The following is a 22,147-nucleotide window of genomic DNA, read 5'->3' on the forward strand; positions in this document are numbered from 1 at the left end:
TTGGCAAGAGAAAAATCTCACAGCCGCCAATCAAAAATGTCACCAAGTGTATATACTGAACTAATGGTACTGATCATTAATTTCAGTTTGAAATCTGCACAATTTTTTTTCCCACCAATCTTCCAACTGGAGGTGCTTCAAAATATTCTTCCTTAACAACGATCATCAGAAACTCATTGCATTCATAAATCATCTATTAATAACACACTTTTGTTTTGATTTTGAATTACTTAATAACATTTAAAACGTCCCTGACAGTGTTGGTCTTCAAGCAAGCTTTATTCTGTTTTAAAGGTTGTTTAATTTTTTATTTATTTTATTTTTTTAAAGATACAGCTCCTTCATTACATTTGCTGGACCTAATATTGTGACCGCTGAGCTTACATTGACATTTAAAGGCAATCTTCTTGATGACTTATGCCTGTTGGATGGCAATAAAATAATTTTCAATATCCACGCTGACACCCTCTGACAGTGTGGCATTTTATTGCATTTATTAACTTTCTCAACTGGACCTAAGTTCTGATGATTTTTTATTTTTTTTTTAAACATCTATTCATACTTCTCAGGCAAATGTGGGAAGAGACATTGCTGGACAGCCTGCTGAACTTTACGGCCACACCCAAGGGCGTGCTGCTGCTTCACCAGACCGGCGCCATGCAGGAGTGCATCTCACATATGTTCTCTCGCTTTAACAAAAAATTGCAGGTAAACTAGCTTAAAAAAAATCCCCATATGATGTGATCAATATGTGGCAATTAAAAAAAAAAAAAAAATCCTCAGAGAAAAAAAGATGTAGACACGCATAGAACTGAAGAAAGCCGAAGTAATAATCCTTGTTGGAACAGATATGAGCCCCAGGTCCTCTCTCACCATGATTTGCACGCACTCACGGCCAACAACGAGGCGCTCTATAGCGGGCACACCAGCATACTGAAGGGAAGATGCATTTTCTGGGTGTGGGCATAGCTAGCATATTTTCACCGTGTTGTGTATGAAGAAACAAATCTCTGACACGGCTCTTTGAAGCAGCACTTGTTTGAACGTTTAGAATTACAGTTCTAATGCTCCTTTGTGATAGCCCATTTATGTCAAACGTTGACATTAAATATTACTGAGTTTTTGCGCTCCATTTGCTGAGTCTCGTCGTCATAAAAGCGGTTGATCCAAGTTAAAAAATAAGCGAGCTGGATAAGGTTTCAGGCTTTGCACTTGTGGGAATCAAAGTTTAATAATTTCTTTTTTGTCCTCTTTAGTATTCACACCGTGTGTCGCCAGCTATGCTAATTCCGAGCACAACTTTTGCAAATCGCTTACCCTCACCCACCGCGTGCACTTAATTTAGCGCCATTGTTTAGTCACGCTTGTAATTGCTTACCTTGTTTGGTTTGCACTTTAATTAAGGAGTGTGATTATTTTTAACAAACCAAGGGCCAACACCCACACTTGAAACCTGCCGTGTAATTAAACGCTCCACTGATACGTTTTCTCTCAAGTCTGTTTTCAAATACATGTCATTTGCCCAAATCTCCCTATTTATTATTTTTTTTCTTTCAGGTGAGTCGTCGTGAGAAGTTTGGCTATGGTGTCATGGTAACGCAGGTGGCAGCCACGGGGGTAGGCGCGATGGCTTTGCAGCGCTCAGGTACGACCGACCACATTGCAGCTCGTAGGCGTGTGTGCCAGCTTTATTTCGTCTGTCCAACAAAGTTTATGTTTGCAGCAAGAACATGCTGCAGACACTTCATTTGGCAACACATGCCAGATGGTGTATTTCCACTCCAGTCCTGTAGGTGGCGGTAATACTGTAAATATGGCAAAAACAAAAACAGAACTATTTTGATTCTGAGACTGGCCTGTTACAACTTGTAGCCTGAACCCAGTGTCATGGTAACACAAAGCAGTTGTACACCCAGCAGTAGAGAGGGCGGGGTTCGCAGTGGCTCATTTGCGTGAAACAGGACCGCCCCTGAAAAACAGGTTTGTTAACCGGGGCATAATGCTCCTCAGACACAATATGCCCCAATTCCTTGTGTTGTCATGTGCCAGGATATGTGGGGGCCCTGGTTCTGGAGCTGTGGTCGGCGCTGGAGTGCGGCATTGAGGATGTCAGGGTGGTCCGACCTGAACCCACGTCAATGGAACCCATCGACAGGCGCTGCCTCAAGGTGCTCATAGTTAACTCCGTGGCTCCCAACAACTGTACCGCGGCTGGAAATGATCTAATTGCACCTAATTGATCCAACAATTATTATTTACAGTAATCCCTTGTTTATCGTGGGGTTTACGTTCCAAAAAGAAGATAAGATAACCTTTATTTGTCCCACATTGGGGAAATTTGCAGTCTACAGCAGCAAGATTCTGGGGGGTAGAGAAGAAAAAAAAAAAGTGTTGCATGCACAAAATATATGTTTCAGAAAACTGTACACAGTATAAATATAGATAAATATATAATTTAATATATATTAATTTTATATTTAAAAATAAATAAATAAACCCATCATAAGTGAAATCCGTGAAGTTGCCATGACCTCTGTTCGAGCGAAGGATTACCATATTCACTATCTCTGCTCATCTGTGTTATCCAGTGACAAAGACTGACATGCACAGCAAACAGGATGGCAGAAGGTCCTGTTAACCTGTTTTTCCGCCATTCATAAAACAGAATCGTTGCTTTGGGTCTAGCAAAACAGGCCCACATTTCACACTGACAAGTACATTTGGGAGTAAGTTGAGACAAGGTCAGTCTTATATCAGAGTACAGTGAACGCCCCACGCTGAGGAAAACGATCCACTAAAAAGAACATTATAAAATCTTTTTTTTTTTTTAAATCAACAATCAATCGCTTAATCAGTCAATCACCCACCTTCTGCCATACATCCACACACGCGCACACATATACGAGGATCCGCCACCGCACGCTTCAAACACATTAAAAAATATCCATTAGATATATGTAAATTAAAACCGGCTTTTTAATGTCTTTGTTAGCAGCGGTTGTCGCGCTCACAGTGTAACACCGACACATTTGCATGTCCGAAATATTCGTAAGCTTTTTAAGAACTATTGGTAAGATTGACCTCATGCTTCTGAATCAGGTTTAAATGGTATTTTTGCTGTGGCCGTAATTTCTGATCCTTGTTTTTGACCCGATTTGGTTGGGTCACTCTCTGCGTGTACTTGCAGTCCTTCCTGTCTCTGGTCAACTTGCTGTCGTCCTCTCGGTCCGTGTGGCAGCTGCTGTTTGGACAACCTTTGGCCAACAAGAGTGAATACACGCTGAGGGAAGTGCCAAGTTCTGTGCCTGTGAGTGGGCTAGCACGCGGGTACACACACAGAGAAGAGATTGTCAAAAAGCAAAGAAAAAAATGTTTTGGTGCCATCTTGTGGTGGCATTTGTGTGCTCAGGAACTATGGTAAAGTGATTTGAGCCATTTTATTTATTCTGACAGTAGTCATGCTTTGCCGCCACTCATTACAGTTGTCTACAGTTCCTCTTTCATCCACTTGAGTGCATGTGTGCGCTTTTCACGCTCACTGGAACTGCAACATACTTGTTGCTTCTCTCTTAAATCCGCACACATACACGTGCGCTTCCCGCCTGAAACATCGTAAATGTGTGACCTTCACGGCTTCCCGCTGTGCTCCACAGGACTTGATTGACAGGCTGATTGCCGTGAATTCCACCGCCAAGATCCGCTCGCTCTTCCACTACGAGCAGTCGCACGCGTTTGGCCTGAGGTGAGAGCCCCACGCATCACAAAACAGCGGCAGCGGCGCGCCAACCAGCTCACTGTTAATTGACAGCGCGCCGCATTCAGGGATCCTCGAATTGAAGAAACACAACATCCACGTATAATCATAGTGTCACGGCTCTTTCTTCTTTTGCTATCCAGTGTATGAAGTCGGTCGACTTCGAAGTTGCAATTTCAAAGTAGAGTCACCAAATTGGCTCCCCGCTTGATGGCGCTTTTCCTTCGTTTTGACTTCGGAGGCCCCGTTTTATTTTTTTTGCCCATCTCGTGCTCGGCTGCTGTCTTTTTAATATGCTGCTGTTGTGTTGAAACATCCCATAAAAGTAAGCCTCTCGACAAAGATGAAGAGCCCAAATGTCTTCTCCGCTTGCTGCCATGGCAACCGGCACTCGCCCATTGCCTGCATCGATCGCTACGCCCTCCCCGCTGGTGATGGATTAACGCGTGGCGAGTGTGCGCGTGCGCTGGCGCGGAACGTAAATTTGGCCGTTACGATGTAGTTATTTATTTATTTGCACGGCGCACGTAGCGAGGATGAGCAATGTCATTTAAAAGTAGACGTAAAAAGGAAATTATCAGTATCGTACGCTCCAAAGGCGCTCCGCCTGTCTTGGGATACCAGACCGGGACTCTCACTATTTAAAAATGATCCCATCCTCCGCGCAACAGCCTCAGGTGTCTGGATTTTTAGCGGACTTTTTAAGTCAAGCATACGCTTGCAAACATAGCGTATGATTTGAAAAGTTAGAGCCACCGCAAGATATCCGGCAGACTTCTGAGTGAGGGGAACACGTAAGGGCGGAAGCTTGTCAGACAAAGCGCTAACAGGTCGACTACCGGAAGCATTGCTTTCAAACGGGAGGAGAAGAGGTCGTCGAGCATGACAAGCTGGGCAGCCTCTCGCTTGGCGGCTGTCAGGCGGACTGAGAGTGCGTGTCGGTCAGGCCTCCGTCCCGCACTTTGGCAAATAGGAACAACGGCGTCTTGTATGCTCACGGGGACACATCATTAGGTACGCTAGCTCTTCAGATCCGATGGAAGAGGGAAGGCTTGGTGGTCAACGCCCAATAGATAACACAGACAATCCATTAGATAAAGTCGTGTTTTGTGTTTTAATTTGATGTTGTCCATCACGGGGTCATGTGGCGAGCAAATGTTATTTCTCTGCAGCGTACATGCCGCAGTACCAAGCGGGTCAGGTGAAGGACTGAGAATGATGACGGGGACCCCTTGTAGTTTGAGCGTCGAGTTTTGTAAAGTGCAAAGCCCAAGCGTCATGGTTATTCCGCAGCTTGTGCCGAGTCTCAGCAGAATGCTTAAGCCGGGCATCATTACCAGCATTTGAAAATGAACCATGAAGGCTTCTCGCGGGGATTCCCCGCACATTTTTCCTTTTTTTTTCTTTTTTATATACAAAGCTCGCGAGTGAAGCTGCCGGAGAAAATTGGCTTCACTAATCCGCTTCCCGGAGACATTCATGACTCGTGGGAAATCGACAGGGATTGTCGGCGTGAATGGTACCCGGTCTGACACTTTAGCGCAGTTTGTGTGACATTGTGCTGCCGCTTTACTTGTCTATCGCTCTGTGCCAGGACTTCGTGTAATGTCCTTTTTTAGGACATTTTACCTGATCCCATATCAAAGTGGTGCTGTGACATATAAGATGAATTTGATCTCAAGTCATCTTTCCTCATTAAAATGAATCGAAATTCCATTAATCCCTTCCAGCGTTACCCCCTGCAAAAAACAGCACTCTAGAATATTCTCATAAAACACTATCATAACAAGTAAGGCCCAGTCCTGACATTTGGTCGGAAAAAAAAGAAACGATTATTCTGCCGATTTATTTAGAGTCGTGTGGAGAAGCGTGTAATTCGCGCAGAATAACGTTCTGTTAGCCACGCAGACAGTCTTGCTCAGCGACTGTAAGCGACGCAGTAAACCGCAGTAATGGAAGAGGATAAAGAATATATGCCTGTGATTATTATTTTATTCTCTCCAAAGGGCGTGAAATCCTGTCATTGCGTGTTGTTTGCAGACTGCTGAGCGTGCTTTGCTCCAGCCTGGACTCCTTCCTGCTACTCGAGAGCCAGTACAATATCTGCGCCGTGCTACTGCAAAGCCAGAGGGACAACGCGGCTAACCGGAACGGCAGTGATAGGTAGGAACTGACCTACCGTGCATATAAACCTCTAGTCAGCCCGTCTGTGAAATGATATAAAAGGCGACGGGAAACAATCGTCACTGGGTAGCTTTGTAGTGGAGTTGACTTTGCCATTCATGGATCCGCTTTAGATTGTTCGTCATCGTTTCGCTTGCGTGGCCACATCACTCGAGCGGAGTCCACTTGTGCGTCCGTGTAAAAGGTTAGTCGCGGAGGGTCGCGGCGAACCGCCGGAGCACGCGCAGCGCAAATGCCAAAAGCTCAGCAGGCTCACCGCTCGCCCGGTGAAGGCTCTGTGTGAAACATTTGGAGGCTGCAGAGTCTGACGTTTTGATGTGCACGAATGCTTTTTTTTCCCCTTCTACTCACCCTGAGGGGGCTTTGCTAATGCAGGACTAAAGGTCTTCGTGTTACACAAGGTACTGACTGAGTCATAACGGGTGTTCTTAGACATGCTAAAACACTTGCTCAGATTTTCTCGCACCACTCAAGACTCAATGTTAGCATCTGCTCCTTGCTCGTATGTCAAGGCAGCACTGTATTTGAAACGTTTTTCGTTACACATTATTTTTTTGCTTCCAATTTCACCGCTGTAATGTGACAGAACCCTTTTTTTTTTTTAACTTAACCAGAGCCAAGCGGGAGAACTTGTTTGCCTGCCTCGTCACAGATAAGATGCAATAAAGCGGACAGGAAGTTGGAATATTCCAAGACCATCCGTCATACTAATGACGACTGCCTTTAGCCAGCCCATGTACATGTAAATGGCCTCGAAACGACGACTCGTGTCAGAGCGCCGGGCGACATGACGGCTTGTTCATTTCTACGACCCCCCCCCCCCCCCCCACACACACATATCAGCATCATCTTCACGATCCGCCAAAATACTGTTTTTCTCCTATTTGCCGCCTTCTTCACTTCAAGTGAACCCAATTGCGGCCCGCCACAAATTCAAGGTACGTCTTGTCAGGCACATTTCATTTGAATGCGTGTCGTTGTATGAGCCGCTCCGGATAATCACCCATGGCCAGTGTGAGCAGACCTTTGCAAAAGAACGCATCGTCTCCTCCTTATTGCCAATTTTCCAAGTCCAAATTGCTTCAGAGGTTGGAACGAAAGCAGTTAGCATTCAGCCTTAAAAGGCATTTCATATTGGCGAATTCACAGATCCGGCGAGAGGCGTTAACACCGAGCTTCCCTCACGCCACGGTAATGTACTGCAGCGGCTCTCATTTATGGTTTTCATTCTCCGTTCAAAGTCTGTAATTGGACTTTTCACAGGCACTTTTTTTCCCCCCGTTAAAAACTCAGAATGGCTTCGAAAGGTTCCAGAGAATTATTCATCAACCGACATGTTCAGCAACGCGAGAGCAGACCAAGATTGACAAACTATAGGTAACGTCAGACTGTGGTCAGGACAAAAAAAGCATTGAGAAGTTGAGACAAAGTGAAATGTCGAGATTTGAGGAGTGAACAAGGCCAAGAAACTGGCAAACTTAAAAACCAAGACTGAGAAAGTAGAAGCCTAGTTCAGACCAAGACTGAGGTAGTGAAAAAGAAAATTGAGAGCCACTCAATAATTTGATCTCATTCAGTACCAGCCAATTCTGGACCAAGTCTGAAAAGACGTTTAAAAACGTCTTTGGGAGTGAATGAGATAACACAGCCAAAGTGAGATAAAATCAAGACCAACATTGAAAGAAAATCCAAGACCAAGACTGTGAAATTATCCAACCGAGGCGAGCCCAAGAATGAGGAACTGTTCCGAAATATTATATTCATCAACAATATGAAACGGTGTCTCTTCTCTTTGTGTCGTGGTCAAAATATCCTCTTCTCAGGAGCTTCATTTTAGACAACGCGTCACTGGAGAGGAACCACACGCTGGTTCGCGTCGCTGTTGTTGGAGGGCCATCCGAGAGGAGACTCCCCCCTCGGGCCTTGCAGGAGGTCAGCCTCAACCGCCAAAAGTCAAATCCACTCAATTGTCTCGGCTATTGGTGTTTCCCACTTTTTTTTTTTTTTTTTGTGTGTAATGACAGAGAACAATTTGTTATTGGGGATTGGTTATCAATTATTCAGTTCTCGTCTCAGCGAACAGAAAACAGGGTTTCGTTTCAAGCGGAGGTCACAGAGAGGATATGACACATTTCGAACAGGGAGGAGGGCGGTTAGGGCCCTCCGAAGGGAGGGTTCGCGTCAAATTTCACGGCTCTTCTGTTTATGCCTCCCGTTGGAAAAAAGGATCAACTGTGATTTTTTTTGGGGGTGTGAAGTTTTGGGAGGGACTGGGGGAGAAGATGAGGCGCTTCCTCTTGTACGTTGCTTGGACTCATCGATGACTGATTAACACAGGCCTAGAGCGCCCTCTTGCAGTTTAATGTGAAAATAACATGTGAAATGATATAATAATTTCAAACATAAGTCGCTCCAGAGAATAAATCTCCCCCCTCCCGGCCAAACTATGAAAACAAAAGTATGACTTATAGTCTGGAACATACGGTAAATAAACGATATTCTCCACTCTTGTGAATCGGAATAACATTGGCTATTTTCATTTTTGACGGGAAAACACCAGTTTTGAAAGACAGAGGTTGCGCAACATGTTTTATAATCTGAGGCTCAGGCTGAGGGAACCAAAGACCAAGGAAAGCCAAGGAAATTTGAGGCAGAATCAAGATTAAAATTTCATTTTGTTACGTAAAAGTGGAGATGAATGACTTGGGGCTTTTCACAACTAGCTGTCTGCATTCTGTTTTCCTAGCAATCGCCGAATTATATGCAATTAGTTGTGTATTCTATTCAACTGACAGGTCGCCGTCTAATCGGCTGTTTTCAAACCGAGTCTTGTTTGGTCTCCACGTATCCCCGTGTAGGGAGACGATCCCTATCCCTGGCCCATGTTTTGGTCATTCCCTCCACCCACCTGCTACACTTTGGATCCACCAAAAACCCAACAGAACCCGCTGGGTGAGACTCCTGTCGTGTGATTGGAGCCGCTGCATGAAGAAGGGCGTTGACACCCCGCTTTCACCGGCCAGAACCTGAGCTGCGTGATTTCCTGACGTCCCCTCGAAATGTGACGACGGAAGACAGCTGGATGGAGACGTGCCGCCGACTTTACCGTAAAGTTATGACAGCCGGGCACCACGGCTTGACCGCCACAGGTAAGATGATGAGGACTTTGCGGCTTCATTTTTTTTTTTTTTTCCCCCAAAGCTGTTTCTTTGCCTCTTTATGTGGTCGTGTGATTTGTGTGTGTGCTTGCGTATGCTTGTTTTCATGTGCAGTGCTGGCTGACCTTCTGGAGAAGGTTGTGTACCATCTGTCCAAATGTTCCGCGGAGCGCTTCTTCTCCCCGCCTGAGCACAACAAAGGTCAGCGAGTGCCACGTGGCAACACGCCGGCTCAGCCGGCCCGCTCCTTCTTCTTCTTCTTCTTCTTGACAAGTCGGACGTGAGAAAGGTGGCTAAAGGGCAGCGCGGCAAGGCACGCATTTTGTTCTCCGGACACCTGTGCTCTTTCGCTGCTGATGCTGTTATGCGAAGACAACGTTACATGCCTTGGAGGGAAAAGGAGATTCTGCGGCGGAGAGGTGGAGCGCACAGAAGTAGAGAGAAAATGACACGAATACAAACGCATTGTTTGAAGCACTTTTAGTAACTTTTAGTAAGGACCAAAATAATGCAACATGAAAAAAAATGCAATATGAAATGGATTATTTGACCTTCTTTCATATGAAACCAGTGAGGGCTGTCAGTGGGTTACTGTTTACTAGCCAGCGGTTAAACAACCGACCGCACCGATGATGATGTCGTTAATTAGCGCATCTCCCAGCTCGAATTCCGCATGCTTGCATTTCCCAACGGCACCTGCGTGCTAATTGCAGATTTCTCACGTCGTCCGCGTCCGATATCCAGCATCTGTGGTCAACTTTGCATGGACGGACGGCGGGGGGTTTGTGTGGCCACTTCATTAGGTACACCTCCACGTCTCCTGCTAAACAAATGCCCACTCAGGCCTCTGTTCTTACAGTCGATCCCTGCAAATAACAGCCCGTACGTGCGTGCGTGCGTGCGTGCGCGTCTTGGCTCTTAGCCCGGCGCCTCAGCCCGACTTGAGCACTCTCATTTTTTGCGCTGAGAGCAGACCCATTTGGCGAGCATTAACCTTTTGTCAGTCAACATCAGCCCTCCTCGCCAGCCGCGCGCTTGGAGGCGGACGCTGCTCTTTGAAAATGGGCCGCCACACCCAGAGCAGCTTTTTGACGTGGCGTCTTATTAGCGGCGCGGCGCAGGAAGTCCACAACACTGCAGACCTGCTTTGCCATCCATTTGAATAGTTCGAAATGAGCTGCAGCTATTTGATGCTCTTTTGAGGGAGGCCAGCCCAGTCAGAAAAACATTCCGATAATCAAGCGCGCATGTTGTAATTTGTGCTTTTCCTCCGCTGCGAAGCAACGCCGTAATAAGAGCACTTAAAAAAAAAAAAAAAAAAAAAAAAAGTTTTCCGCAATGGCAGGAAACCACAAAAACAATTTTCACCCTAAAATGTCACCCACCCTTTAATCGCCTTGCCTGCGCACAGGTCCGGGTTGCGGATGCTTTCCGTCCGTAAAGCCAAAGGAACTTGATGCGTTTTTATGGCCGATGCCAGTTAGCGTAGCTCGGTTCCGATTGAATGAGTCCCAAACGGATGGGTTGTGACACAGTGATTTCCGCTGTTGGGCCTCTAAAGCAGCGGGCAGTCATTCACTGCATGTGTGTATTTTATTTTTTTGTAATTGTCATCACAGCACACGAGGCGAGTGCGGACGCTGTAGCGCTGTCACCTGTGGAAATGCTCGGCATGGACATCTGCCTGAGGTATCTTAGCGCTTTAATTTCGTCTACGTAGTGTTACTTGAAGGCACCAAATGCTCATGAGAAACCAGTGAACCGCCAAATGTGATCCAGTGATTAAAAAAAAAAATCGATAATTTTTTTGGGTCATGCTTGATTTGCTTTTGCGGGCCACATAAAATAATGTGGCAGGCCAAATCTGGCCCCTGAGCCTTGACTTTGACACCAATGCCCTAAAGGGAGTGCTTGAGCAAAAAAAAAAAAAAAATTGCCCATATGCTAAATTTTCCGCGGAGAGGCGCCACTACAAACACACCAGCACTCGTTGACTTTTCGACCGCTCGTTTGGTCTGTATTTTTCCAGCTCTGTATTTCATTTTATTTTTTTCCCCTCAGCGAACATATAAATCTGAAATATTGGCATTATTTGCTGTTAATGACGTTTTAGTCATGAGACCACCTGCGAAATGGAAGGACCTAATTGCAGCGATGTTCCTCCACTTGCTATAGACATATTTAAATGTACTAAAAGGTACTTATGGTGATTCAAACACATATTCATGATTTGTACTGAATATATCATTTGAGCACATATCCTTTTTTAAAAAATTTTCTCCTCCAGATACGGCGTCGCTCTCAAGCTGCTCCGCCAAGAAGATGCCGCGAGCCACCTGACGCTCCTTATGAAACACGTCAAGAATTTCCTGTCCCGGCGGAGGCTTCCAATGTCCTCGCCGCTGCGTATCCTTTTGACAATTATCATTTTGAAGTTAAAATATAATTTTCACAAGTCTTGTGATTTACTGGGCTAACCTGGGACCTCTTGGGTTGAAAGGAAAGAGCTGTCAGTTTTGCAAGGAGAAGAGACGGGGTTTCAAACACGGGTTAGGGTTTCGAGACTGGTTGAGGTTTTCAGTGCGGGCCCTCGTGTCAGAAATAAGTCTCAAGTCTGGTTTATGGTTGCAAACCAGGTTGAGGATTCGAAATCCCAGTGTGACTTTCAAAGTTGGGTTTCCCATCACGGTTGTGAAGCTGCGTTGGGTTTTGAAAGGAGGGTTTTGTACAAAGTGATGTTGAGATTCTCATGAGAAGAGGCCATCCTATTAGGGTTTTTATTTTTTAAATGCCTTGATGTGGTTGCATTTGGGATGAAACCTCTTTCTTTCGGCGACGCTGCGCCTCATTTGGAATTCCGTGGCAAGTTGACAGCGCATTGTAGATTGATGAGGCAGTCGGTCGCAGTCAAAGTGCTGTTTCGTTGTTTATTTGCCACTTAGCCGCCGGCGTCCCCGCCAAACAAAACGCCGCTTTTGTCCTCCTTATTACATTATTTGGCAGTCAAAAAAAATGATCAGAACGCAAAAACAGCCCCGAGATCCCCAGGTTGACTTTTATACACAAGATTTTCAAGCCACGGTCCCCGTTTTCCAAGTTTCATGCATGGGGTTAAAGTTTCAAACACAGCTTCAAATTTCAACGTGTGGTTCGGATTCCAGGGGTTCAAAAATCAAATTTAGGTTTCAAACAAGCGTTGAGGAGTTAAAACAGGGCTTCGAGTGCGGGGTTCAGATTTCAACATACGGTTTCAAGTCTGAATTCGGGTTTCAAATTCGCACTCAAGACCGGGGAAATTGTTTCAAGCAGATAAGCCGACAAAACTTTGCCTGTTGATTTTTTTTTTGGGGGGGCGGTGGGATTCAATTACTCTCCAGTCATATATCGACAGTCTGCATTGATAAACATGCACTTGATTTTGCAATGACGATAATAACGCTAATCCTTGAGTCAGCATGTCAGTCACTATCCAGGAAGACTATCCCGGCCACGATTGGTTGACGTCGACGGTCTTCCTGGTGATGTCTGGGGACTGGCGGCGATCTCTGAGGCTGCTTCGCCATCTTTCCTCTTTGCTCACTTCTGCTTTCATTTGGCCAGCCAACGTACATGCGTCGGTGAGTCCCCGTTTTCGGAACCCAGTGAAAGGCCGCCGATATATTTTGGGCACCTTGGCTGCAGGTGGACCTTGCTGTCCGAGTGGCCGAGTCGGGAATGTCCCCGCTGTACTGGAGCTCGGCTCACTACGTGGAGATGCTCCTGAAGGACGAACTTCCATTGGCGCACGCCGCCTTCCGGATGTCCGGTTTCACCCCATCGCAGGTCATGCCCTTTTATGTGTCCTGGTGTCCTCCGTTGTCTCCTCGCGTGACAATTCAGGATCTCAACACTCCAAAGATGACAACTTAACATTCAGCTCGTCTTCCTGCTCTTTAAGCCCCCTCCCCGGATGCCTCTCCGCCTTCAACTCGCCATCGCTTTTCAAACACTCCTACGCACCTGAGGAGGCGTGCGTGCGTGCGTGTGAGAGGAAAAGATTTGTATCAGTTAGACGTACAAGGTTGGAGTTAGGTGAAAGCTAAGCCCCCGTGAAGCTTAAAAGTAGAGTTTCAAGTCCCATTAAAGGGTTTCCCAACGAGGGTTTGAGTTTCAAGCCTGGGTTGGGTTTGAAATGAGCGAGCGGCCGTGTGGTGTTTGGTGAATACAAATAAACAGCGAGCATGCGTCCACTCGTCACCACGTCCCATAATCCCTCTTCAATATTCAACACCGCCGCCAGCCAGCCAAGCCTCCTTCCTTCCTTCTCTCCAAATGCTTCCGAGTCAGCACAGTCTTAAATTACACTCCAGACGTGTATGTGTGTGTGTGTGTGTGTGATGTTTTTACTTGTGTACGCTTACCTGCAATATATAGTTGTTAGTGTCCATTTTGTGTTGTGTCAAAATGCAACAAAAGTGAGCACCCCCCCTCCCCCCAAGTGAAAATGTCCAATTAGCCATTTCCTCTCAAGCAATGAATCGCAATATTCCCTTGTGGGCGAATCCGAAACAAAACACTCCGAGTTTATGATCTTGACACACAGATATGCATCCACTGGCTGACTCAGTGCTTCTGGAACTTCCTGGACTGGCCCGAGATCTGCCACTACGTGTGCATATGCACACTGATGGGAGCCGACTACCAGGTGTACGCCTGCCTGGCTGTCCTCAAGCACCTGCAGCCACTTCTGCTGCAGCAAACGCAAGCCCGCCGGATGCAGGTTTTCCTCAAGGTGAGGCACCAGAAAAAGAGAACTGTTTGCGAGTCTGTCGTGCTTCATCCCAGGAAGTACAAGTGTCAAGGCGTGAACAAATGCGGCTTACGGAGATGCCGAGTGTGTTCCGGTTTGGCCGTATACTGTCACGGGCGGGTGCTCCGTGACGGGGCTTGGTCGGGTGAAGACTTGAGAATGAATCTCATTAAGTTCTCAGATTGCGTTGCTGAGAGAGACTCGGTGTGCGTGTGCGTGCACATACTGTATATGCATGCATGCTCGAGGGTTTTGCACGGTCCTTATCCTGAATTGAACCATTAAGTGTTAGATATTGCGATATCATCTCCTCTGTCCTCATCATTTATGTCTGTGGGAACATCGTGAAGGCCGGATTTTTATATATACACGCGCACGCACACACTAGGCCCGTCTCACAAGGAGTAATATCTATATTTCATCCAAATTAAAAATTTAGAAGGCAGACGACGTGTTGGAGTTGTTCCAAGTCTGCTCAGAGGAACTTAACCACTCAAATGCTGACTAACCACCGTGGGGCGTCGATACTGAGCCGCGGGGGTTGCACACGCACCGCTGTGAGAAGTACCAACGCGGCGGTGGGATGTGCGCTCACTAGCTGCGGGAAATCTGATGTGGGGAAGTTTGTATGCACAGCTGTGACAGCAACAGTTGTGTTCGAAAAGCATCGAAGCGTGTTGAGAAAATGTAACTAAGTTCAACATTTGTACCGCGGTCCCTGTACCGCAGATTACAGTGCAGTGGTTATAAAAAGTTCACACACCCCTGATGAATTGCCACCTTTTTGGAGATACCAAAAACAAAAATGAGATCAAGCTCAATCATCTTGAAATCGGGGGTTTTCAAGATGTTTTATGAAATCGGGAGATAGCAGTTAGCATTTTGCATGTACGTTCGTGTTCAGTTGTAATCGGCACAATGTTCACTTTGCCTTTGCAGGAGGAGCCTATCCAGGGCTTCCGGTTCTGCGACTTCCTGGACTTCATGCAGCTCCTAGAAAGACGCTACCGGAACCTCGTGCTCAGCGACATGAAAAGCATCTGCAACCCAGACCTGTAAATGCAGAGAGTGGAATGCTAATGTAAGTAGCATTTAGCTCAGCACGTCTGCTGCATACGAGAGAACGTGCCTTCCCTTCTGGACATGTGATGGCACCCCGTGAAGTTGAGGCTTCAGTTTGTGAGGGAAAAGATGTTTTTGGCCCCCCTGCAGTCTTTTGATTTTGAGCTACTACTGTACCAGGAAAAACAACATGGGGACAAACCAACAGTATCGATTTGCAAAAGAAAATATCAATGGACATATTTGGATCATCTGCCCGACAGTGAGGATATGCGGCCTCGTTGATCATATAAAATTTCTGTGTCTACCATTTCTAGGCTCATAAAGCTCCCAAGTTTCCAAGCATTCTTCAACCTTTGACGGAACGGTATCGTTACGCAGAACCGTGAAGGTAGCGTGTCGTACTTTTTTTTAATGTCGTCCTTGGACTCGTGTCGCATCCCACGTACGACATGGCAGCCGCTCATGATGAAAGATGCATGAGGACGCTTGCATCACGGCGGTAAAGCCTCATCAGTAACCACGCCGTCCCCTCGGCCATCTGATGTGTCTCATGCGCGGCACTGCCAGGCGGGAATCCCAAATGAGCTGGCCGCGTCGCAGCGCATCTTCATCCGGGTCTCAATTTAATGCCGTGAGGATTGGTCGCAGGGGCGCTGCAAGGAAATTAAAGCGGCGTCAATATTTCCGGCCCAATGGGCATGATCATGTTTTGCTCAACGTAACGTTGGTGAGCCAGTATTGATCTGTTATTGTTTACATGCTGAAAAACAACCATTTGGGAAAGGTGCTAGTTATCTTGTCATGTGTAAATGCTTTCATTACTAGAGCACCAAAAGTGAGATGACATCACATTTGAGAAGCATTCCCTCGACCGTTGTAGCGATATGTGCTGAGGTGCTAGCAACTATTTTAGCCAGATTGTTATAGCAAGCATGTATCGGGGGCCCCAAAATTTAACCCCGTGGAACACCTTACGACAGAAGAAAAATAGAAGTCTATTACATTTTTCTGAAATTACATTGTAGTTTTATACTTTTACAGACACTAATAATAACCAAATGGAATCTAAAGAAATAAGCCGTCCGTTTGCGCATCATGATGAATTCATCGCAGCTCCTTCTGGCGGGCGCGACTTAAATCCGTCATGGTGACAAATTAACATCTCAAATGCTGTAATAAATGCCTGTTTTTGTATGGCAAGTTTTTGCTCTCAATGAAAGACGCAGACATCGGGTCACTTCTATCTCAAGGCGCGAATTTATTACTGTTTTCTTAGAAGAGGCTCACAAAAAGTAAGGCCACAGCATGGTGCTGGTGCTAATGCTGCTGTCATGTGTGGACCTTGTTGCGCAGCATAAATAAACAAGTTTTCATTCAGTCATATATATATATTTTTTGTTGCTTTATTGACTGAAATGTGAACAATTTGCTTCTTGAATATCACCAGGCTGACAAAATGCTGCGGGAGCCCGTTTTCCAAAACAACCAAATGTAAATCAGTATGCAAATGTCAGACCTGCGTATAAAAAAGAAACACCACCACAATCATTTTGCAAGCGCGTTGTCAAGCTGACTGGAACGCGTGTCTGCTAATGGCTTGACAAGCAAGCACAAAAAGAATCAAACATACTTTTTATTCTTTCTTTTTTTTGTCAGCCGCTGTGAAAAAGATGCACGCAGTGTTTTATATTAACGCTAATGTATGCAAGCTGGGAGCCTCTCCAAGAAAAACAAAACACTTTTTTTTTTTTTGCATGGAAATGACAAACAAAACCTGCCAGCAGTGACAAAAAGTCTTTCACAGAAGAAGTCCGAACAATACCGAGACAAAAAAAAGAAGACTGTAATCATCAGTTTGTCGGAAAATGAAATGCCATTTAGAAATAATCCCTTTTAATCACTGCTGTTAATGACTTCAGTCATTATCAGACCTTCAAAAAAGGAAAGGACCTGCAAACAATACCACAAAAATAATTATTTTTAAATTACTCGTTGAACATCTTCATCAGAGAAACAGCGAGAGAATTTAATAAAACAATTTTATGGGCGTAAGTTTTTTGCTCTGGTAATGTTGCATCTCCCCCCACCCCCTCTCATAAAAGTCTTTGTTCTTATGTGATGAATTTGTTTTTCTAACTCGACAATTTTTAGTGGTCAACAATTGTATGTTTCTACAGTTCCACAACTCTGTTTACGTTTCAGCTCCGCACAATTATGGTTTGTACAATTGTGTGTTTATGGTCAAGTAGCGCATGTGGTTGGTCATCATGCACGTCTGTGGTCAAAAATTGTGGCCAACAATTGTGTGTTTATGATCAGCAATTGTATGTTCACAGTCAAGAAATTTGAGTTGGAATTTTAGATTCTGGTCAACTTTTGTTGCCAACTGTGCGTTTATCGTACATGCAAGCCCCATTCCAGTCGGCATTTTGTCATTTGCTGCATATGGCAAACGGGATCTCATCTCGGGAGTGTGACCCACATTCTTTGCCGTCTCTCAACATCTTATCCAGTGTCAACGTCAAAACGCTTCCCGAGGTTTCCTCCGGGTGGCCTGGTGACGTTTCCAGCGGGCTGTGGATGGCGAGCGTGCGACATCCGACTTTTTGGTCTTTTTTTTTTTTCTTTTTTTCTTCCATCCCATCCCAACAATTCACTGACGTTGCACCAGCTGACGCAGTGCTGGGGGACGAATAACCTTTGTGAGACGAGAAGCTCTTTTATGAGCGGAGACAGTCTTGTGTGTGCCACTGACTTTGCTGTCAGTGTGCTTGAGTGCTTTTGAAACGGAGTAACAAGCTCACTCCATTGCGCCATGTTGAGGGACTCGGTATTCGGCTATGGAAAGCTATTTGAGCATTTCTTCCATGTCGCTGATATCTAGCTAAACGTCCAGGAATTCAATTCAGCGCACGAGCGCACTACTAAAATGCGAGTGAAGTAGTTTAGAACTAAAATTTACAGTGACTCAAATTTTGTTTTTTTTTCTTTACACAGTGCCACAGCATTTTGAGCATTAGCATCACAAGTCCACAGTTGCCATATTATTCAGCATTAGCATTTCAAAGAACTTAAAACAGCATTTTTTAGCATTAGCATCTTAAGTCTAGAGACGATTTTCTTTGACCTCAGTCAGCCTTTTTGCCATATATAATATATATGTATATATATATATATATATATATATATACAGTATATATAGCATTCAGAAGTTCACAGAGCGCATTGTTTAGTATTAGCATTCCAACTGCTATGCATTTAGCATTCAGAAGTTGTGTTTCGTATTAGCATTCCATCTGCGCAAGCAACATTTTTCTGCATTAGAATCTACATATATATTTATACTTGCATAAGTTAAAATAAAATAGTTTGCCATAAACACATAATTGTTGGCTACAGGCATGTAATGGTTGACCACATTTGCTGACCATGAACATATAAGTGTCGAGCATTAACATACAATTGAAGCACATCAACCGACCATTGTTGGCCAATAAACGTACAATTGTATTTTCACGGGCCCTGAGTTTTATGTTTATGGCTCTGAATTTTATGTTGATAACCAACAATTGTAAGTTTATCCTCAGTTGTCTGTTGATGGTATTAGTTGCGGGTGGCAAATAATAAATTTATTATAAATGTTATTTGATGACAACTTGGCACTGCTTTTTTTATTTTGGCACCAGTGCTGATATGAAGCAACTTGTTCATACTGACATAATGTGCTGGTTATTTAAATTCGTAATTAGTGTCCAGAAGCTCATTAGCGGTTGCGGGTGGGCCGACTTGACCTTGGTAAAGCTTGCACTTTAGCGATGATAGCACTTAATGGCGGACGTTTTTTTTTTTTTTTTAATATTTAGTGTTGTGCTGTTGTTGTTGTTAATGACGATCCTTTTCAAGGCAACTACGACCGGGTAATTAGTGATAATTAGCGCAATGAGGAGACCGCGAGGTGTCGTAGCCGCGCTTATCTTTTAAGCCTCTTTTATATCCCGCGCACGGAAATTTTACAAAACCGAACGGCTACTCGTGGCAATGGGGAGATCATGCGAAGAAGAAAGTGGCTCATCGCACAAGGTTCTCTTTTGTACTCTTCTGTTCACAACTATGATCAGCGGTTGTAAAGTTGTTTCGAATGTTTCAATCAATAATTGTGCATTTATGGTCCTTGTTTGTCGGGCCATCAATTTAACGTTGATGTTCATCACTTGTACGTTTACGGCAACTATTCTCTTGTGTATATTCAACAATGGTATGTTTACGGTTAACAATTGTATGTTTATGCTCAGCAATTGTATACTGTATCCCAGTTTCTGTACAATTATTCCCGTTGCTTCCAAGGAATAAATGACAAACGCAAATATTCCGTTAAGCGTTGTTGCCTCTTTATCTTCCTTTTTTTTTTTCTTTTTTTTTTTTAAATGTGGGTTTCGTCTCCATTTATCTGTTTTGGAAAATCTATTGTTCTCCATCCGCTCATCCTGCTTGAGCCCCCCCAGCCTCATCTCCATTCGACATGAAGGCAGAACACCTCTGGGCTTCAGGGACTCCCCCATTAGCATTTCCATTTGCCGGGGTCAATATTTCCCACCATGGAGCTTATTGTTCTGGTGCGCGTGGAAATGGGATGACGTCGGGGTTTGCTGATGAAAACCGTGCGGGAAAAGGTCATGACGTTGTTAATAAAGATGTTGGGGAAATTTGCATTGACACAAGGATGGGATTCATTTACTAGGACAAAAGTTACCCACCTGCTCTCCCCATCTTTTCTGGAATTACATCTTACAGCCTACCAGGAGTCTTGCAGAATGAAAATACTGCATTCTTTGACACGTTCTTCCCGAATTGCATTTGTCTTTGGATTTGTGAGGCCTGAGTCCAAATCCCACCCCATAACTCTGTTAAAATCCCGATTCCGCTGTCAACAAATGCTGCGGATCTTCATTTCGCTGAAGGAATACAAAGTCTTTAGAATGGACTTTCCTTTATGTGCTAGAATTTTTCTCGTTAATGCGTTCATGCTTTTATTTCCAATGTGATAAATGAAATTCAAATTTCTGAACTCTTGAGCTTCTGTTACAGTAAAAAAAAAATGAATCAATTGTGTCTTTTTCCGCTGTGATATGAGCTCTCATGGCCTGGCTGTGTGACCCCTTTCTGGGATGACGCTGCCCAGCGGAGAGCCGGTTCAGGCGGCGGGTCACTCCGATCCATATCGTCTTTGTGCTCACTTCAATTTTTTTATTATTATTTATATAATCTCTGCCAACAGGCGCTCTTGCTGCAGGAAGATGTCGCAGGAGGTGCGAGTGCCCGAGGCTGATAAGATATGGAGTGGGTAGCGGCAGTATCTGGCGTGTCACTTGTTCCGCTACATGAAAAGGTCAGCAGCAAACCAAGCGTGGTTATCTGAGCGGCAACTTGACTTCAAGTCCAAAACAACTTGTAGCGAGGTGACACGTTAGCTTGGCCCACACATGAAAACACATTTGGCCACAAGAATCGCATTGAGAAAAATGTCGTGTGACTGCTCCTCCTCCTCCTTAACTGCCCCCTCTGCCACAAGGTGTCCCGCAGGGCTCCATATGTGGTCTCCTCTTCATCTCAAATCAAAATATATATTTGCTCACAAAAAGGCGAGGCCACCAAAGAACATTTCACCGCGAGACTTGTCAATTATTTTTGCTTCAGCAGACCAGGTTCCCGTCTGCAGCATTTTGCCATTAAAACGCGATTGATCACAAAAGTGAAAAAAATCTTACATCCATTATTTGTTGGTTGTTGATTTTTTTTTGTGTGCAGGTGGGACCAAAGCAGCAGGGAGGAAAATGTCATCACAATGTCAGGTTTAGCTCGCAGTGGAATGTCAGCACTCTGGAGAACACGCACGTACGTACACACACCCACACGCTACACATGTCTGACAGACGAGGGGGATTTATGTTGCCCCTCGGGAATGGTCCCGAGTGATGTGTCTCACAGTCTCTTTATAAGGTCACGTTTGAATGTCACTGATTGACTGTAGCACAAAATGGACACTCATTCGTGTGTGTTTGTGTGTGTGCGCGTTACAAAAAAAGTTTAATTCGCCTGGTCACCATTCACTTAAATGATGTCATTTTTTTCCCCCACAAATTGGTATTGTTGACACTCTTGAACCTCCTGTGAAATTTGTTGCTAACCAAAACAGCAGCACCAAGTCAAGCAGGGAGATTCTTGACATATGAATGCTCCACAAATTTGTGTCTGAGATTGTCATCTTTTTTATGCACCGGATTCATATTTGATGTTTTATATTTCATACATATGTTTTTTTCTTGTGAAATGGAGGTCCACTGGGGTGAACATCAAATATTTAAAAGTACTTTTTTGGATCTTCTGCTGTCGGGACCAGCATCGTTTTACTCTTTATATTTTATATCTTTCTTTTTTTTGTTCTTATGATTAGTGCCAGGGCCCTTGTATTATTCATGGGTGCAATAAAAAAGAGTGAGGTTTAATACAACAAAAATTGGCGCTTTATACTTTATTAGAAGAAACAACATTTGATATTAAAAGATTAAGGGCAATAACGTCGGTCGTAAAACATCTACCTCGGAGAATATGAAAATGCAGGCCGACTTTACGCGGGTGTCAAATCACGATCGATCGTGGTTTTTAGTCATGACAATTTACCAAAAAATGACTTCAACATTAACAAAAAAAAGACACTTTTCTTGGAATAGGATTGCAAAGCTGTAGTCCAATCAATCACACACATTTCTTTTCTCACAAGCGAAAAATGTAACATCACGACAATAATTGATCTATTGTTATGCGAACTTGTGCAAATCATGTCGATGAAATATAAACAAAATATGTCGCGCGTATTCAACGGTCCAATCATTCTGTCGTTTTTCAGATATCACAATGAATCTCTTTCGTGTCAACTACCGGTAATTTGGAGTCACATTGAAGCTAGCCACAAGAAACCTTTTCACCTTCATCGTAGTCTTTTCTTCGTCTGGCGTTGGAGCGTGACCGAGAGCCGGCGACGATGATGTCGCTGAAGGTTATCGGGCGTCCTTGAAACGAATTGAAACGTCAAAGCCGCCGGCTGTCTTTCATGGCGTCTTGGAATTGAGGAGGTGGCAGTGTGAATATTGTCAACTGCACTGTGATTATTTTTATTATTATTATTATTATTATAATAAT

The 22,147-nt window shown here is 44.5% G+C and overlaps 1 protein-coding gene across 1 annotated transcript in view; it reads left to right on the top strand.

The window, feature by feature from the left end:
• The window catches only part of LOC147185758 (protein broad-minded-like), a 28,529-nt gene extending 9,204 nt beyond the window's left edge, over positions 1–19,325 (top strand). The window contains exons 20-35 of the mRNA XM_086104152.1: positions 570–708; positions 1,558–1,645; positions 2,050–2,168; positions 3,188–3,307; positions 3,654–3,742; positions 5,795–5,917; positions 7,762–7,870; positions 8,797–8,890; positions 8,962–9,087; positions 9,211–9,297; positions 10,716–10,785; positions 11,384–11,502; positions 12,559–12,713; positions 12,778–12,918; positions 13,679–13,867; positions 14,825–19,325. Of these exons, the coding sequence (XP_085960278.1) occupies positions 570–708; positions 1,558–1,645; positions 2,050–2,168; positions 3,188–3,307; positions 3,654–3,742; positions 5,795–5,917; positions 7,762–7,870; positions 8,797–8,890; positions 8,962–9,087; positions 9,211–9,297; positions 10,716–10,785; positions 11,384–11,502; positions 12,559–12,713; positions 12,778–12,918; positions 13,679–13,867; positions 14,825–14,944 (1,888 nt within the window). The 3' untranslated portion in view covers positions 14,945–19,325. The remainder of the gene's footprint in view (positions 1–569; positions 709–1,557; positions 1,646–2,049; positions 2,169–3,187; positions 3,308–3,653; positions 3,743–5,794; positions 5,918–7,761; positions 7,871–8,796; positions 8,891–8,961; positions 9,088–9,210; positions 9,298–10,715; positions 10,786–11,383; positions 11,503–12,558; positions 12,714–12,777; positions 12,919–13,678; positions 13,868–14,824) is intronic.
• The last annotated feature ends 2,822 nt before the right edge of the window (positions 19,326–22,147 follow it).

Source organism: Hippocampus guttulatus, chromosome 23 (genome assembly GCF_054856545.1).
Source record: "Hippocampus guttulatus isolate MCC_2025c chromosome 23, RoL_Hgut_1.0, whole genome shotgun sequence".
NCBI lineage: Eukaryota > Metazoa > Chordata > Actinopteri > Syngnathiformes > Syngnathidae > Hippocampus > Hippocampus guttulatus.